Source organism: Nerophis lumbriciformis, linkage group LG26, assembly GCF_033978685.3.
Source record: "Nerophis lumbriciformis linkage group LG26, RoL_Nlum_v2.1, whole genome shotgun sequence".
Classification (NCBI taxonomy): Eukaryota; Metazoa; Chordata; class Actinopteri; order Syngnathiformes; family Syngnathidae; genus Nerophis; species Nerophis lumbriciformis.
This window is the reverse complement of record NC_084573.2, coordinates 9,587,880-9,589,997: the sequence shown is the minus strand read 5'-3', so window position 1 is coordinate 9,589,997 and position 2,118 is coordinate 9,587,880. Positions and strand designations below refer to the sequence as shown.

Genomic DNA, 2,118 nt, shown 5'->3' with positions numbered 1-2,118 from the left:
CTTGTTATTAGTGAGAATATACTCATTTTAAGGTATTTTTGGGTTCATTGAGGTTAGCTAATTTTACTCGTTTTGGAAAGTCTTGACAAGCCAAATTTTCTTGTTCTATTGGCAGATAATTTTGCTTAGTTCAAATAAAAAACCCCTCATTTTTGTATTTTTTCTCTCTTGTTTTTGAACACTGACTTTTTGCAGTGCGCTTTGAGTACCTCGAATGTAGAAAAGCGCTATACAAGCATAACCCATTTAATATTGGGAACCATATTGTCACACCATCATTGCCCAGTCCTACCAATCAAACCATAAAAATATGCCAAAGTACATTCTAGTAAAACAGCTAATATTACGTCAAATCAAAGTACAATCGGCAGAATCCCCTTCGAATATTTTGCCGGTTATGATCATTTTGAAAGCGGAGCGGAACCAGTTGTAGAAGAAAGCATAGATGAAAGGATTGAGCATGGAGTTGGACAAGGTGAGCCAGTTCAGGGTCTCCATGACCGCCACCGACGGAGGATTGCGGAATAACGGCTGGAAGACCACGGAAAAAAAGTATGGAGTCATGAACAGTAAGAAGACTCCCATAACAATGGCCAGAGTCCTGGTGGCTTTCCTCTCCACTTTGCTCACAGACTTTGAAGCGTGGATGCTGCTCAGCTGCTTCTGAGCCACAAAGAAGATCTTCAGGTAGATGCAGCTCATGACCACTGCAGGCAGGTAGAAGGCTAAAAGCGGCCCCATGATGTTTGAGAGGACGACGTTAACCGAGCACATTTCCCCGCACGCTCCTTGACTGTAACCTCCGACCGTAATACCGAGCGCAATCACAACCGCGAGGCTCCAACACGCCCCGATCATCGCGGACGCCACCCGGGTGCTCATCTTGGACGCGTACGACAGAGGCCGGCACACGGCGTAGTATCGGTCTATGGAAATGCAGCACAGGTTCAGGATGGACGACGTGCAGAGTGAGATATCCAAGCTGTCCCGTATCTGACAGGCGAAATTGTGGCGATGGAGACAGGCTGTGACAGTCAAAGTCATGCTGAAAGGAAACACCAGAAGGCCCACCAGCAGGTCGGCCACGGAAAGAGATAAGATGAGATAATTAGTGGGAGTGTGAAGCTGCTGGAAGTACACGACAGAAATGATGACCAGAAGGTTCCCACATATTGTCACAGCAGACAACAAAGCGAGAAGAACATAGACTGAAACACAGGTGACGGAAGGCCGGCTGCTAAATGTCACAGATGCATTGTCAGATTCATAACAAGGATGCATGGCGTTAAGATCGTAGGTCCAGTTGACCATGGACTCTGCTCCCATTCTCCACGATATCTGCAATAAAAACAGCCGATACGATTGTGAAATAAATATGGCAGACAACAACTGACACTAACTCTTTAGCGTTAGCGTGCACATGGTCTCTCTACAATGTTTATAACCCTGCAGCTCATTTGCATGATCACCGTGCGCCAATCAGAGGCAGCTCGGATGCAAACGTAACATTGACGCTTCACTTTGATTTTTTTTTCCCCTGCTGAATTAAAAAAAGATGCATGCAGAAGAAAACTATCAGTCAACGTAAATAAAACAAAATATATCGTTTTTGGAAATGAGAAAGTTGGGTAACACTTTAGTACGGGGAACTTATTCACCATGAATTAGTTGCTTAGTAACCCTTGTGTGGTGTTCGGGTCTGTGGCACCCGTTTTCATTTTTTATTAAAGGGTAACATTATCACCAGACGTATGTAAGCGTCAATATATACCTTGATGTTGCAGAAAAAAGACCATATATTTTTTTAACCGATTTCCGAACTCTAAATGGGTGAATTTTGGCGAATTAAACGCCTTTCTAATATTCGCTCTCGGAGCGATGACGTCACAACGTCACATCAGGAAGCAATCCGCCATTTTCTCAACCGGGTCAAAACAGCTCTGTTATTTTCCGTTTTTTTCGACTGTTTTCCGTACCTCGGAGACATCATGCCTCGTCGGTGTGTTGTCGGAGGGTGTAACAACACGAACAGGGACGGATTCAAGTTGCACCAGTGGCCCAAAGATGCGAACGCGGCAAGAAATTGGACGTTTGTTCCGCACACTTTACCGACGAAAG

At 44.8% G+C, this 2,118-nt stretch overlaps 1 protein-coding gene across 1 annotated transcript; it reads right to left on the bottom strand.

Moving 5' to 3' along the window:
• Positions 1 to 348: 348 nt before the first annotated feature.
• LOC133623583 (trace amine-associated receptor 1-like) lies at positions 349 to 1,326 on the bottom strand. Its single transcript, XM_061986806.2, has one exon. The coding sequence runs from the start codon at positions 1,324 to 1,326 to the stop codon at positions 349 to 351; it is 978 nt and encodes a 325-aa protein (XP_061842790.2).
• Positions 1,327 to 2,118: the final 792 nt, after the last annotated feature.

Bases quoted from the DNA above. Each gene is read 5' to 3' on its own strand.
- LOC133623583 (XM_061986806.2), bottom strand. From the start codon at position 1,326: ATGGGAGCAGAGTCCATGGTCAACTGGACCTACGATCTTAACGCCATG.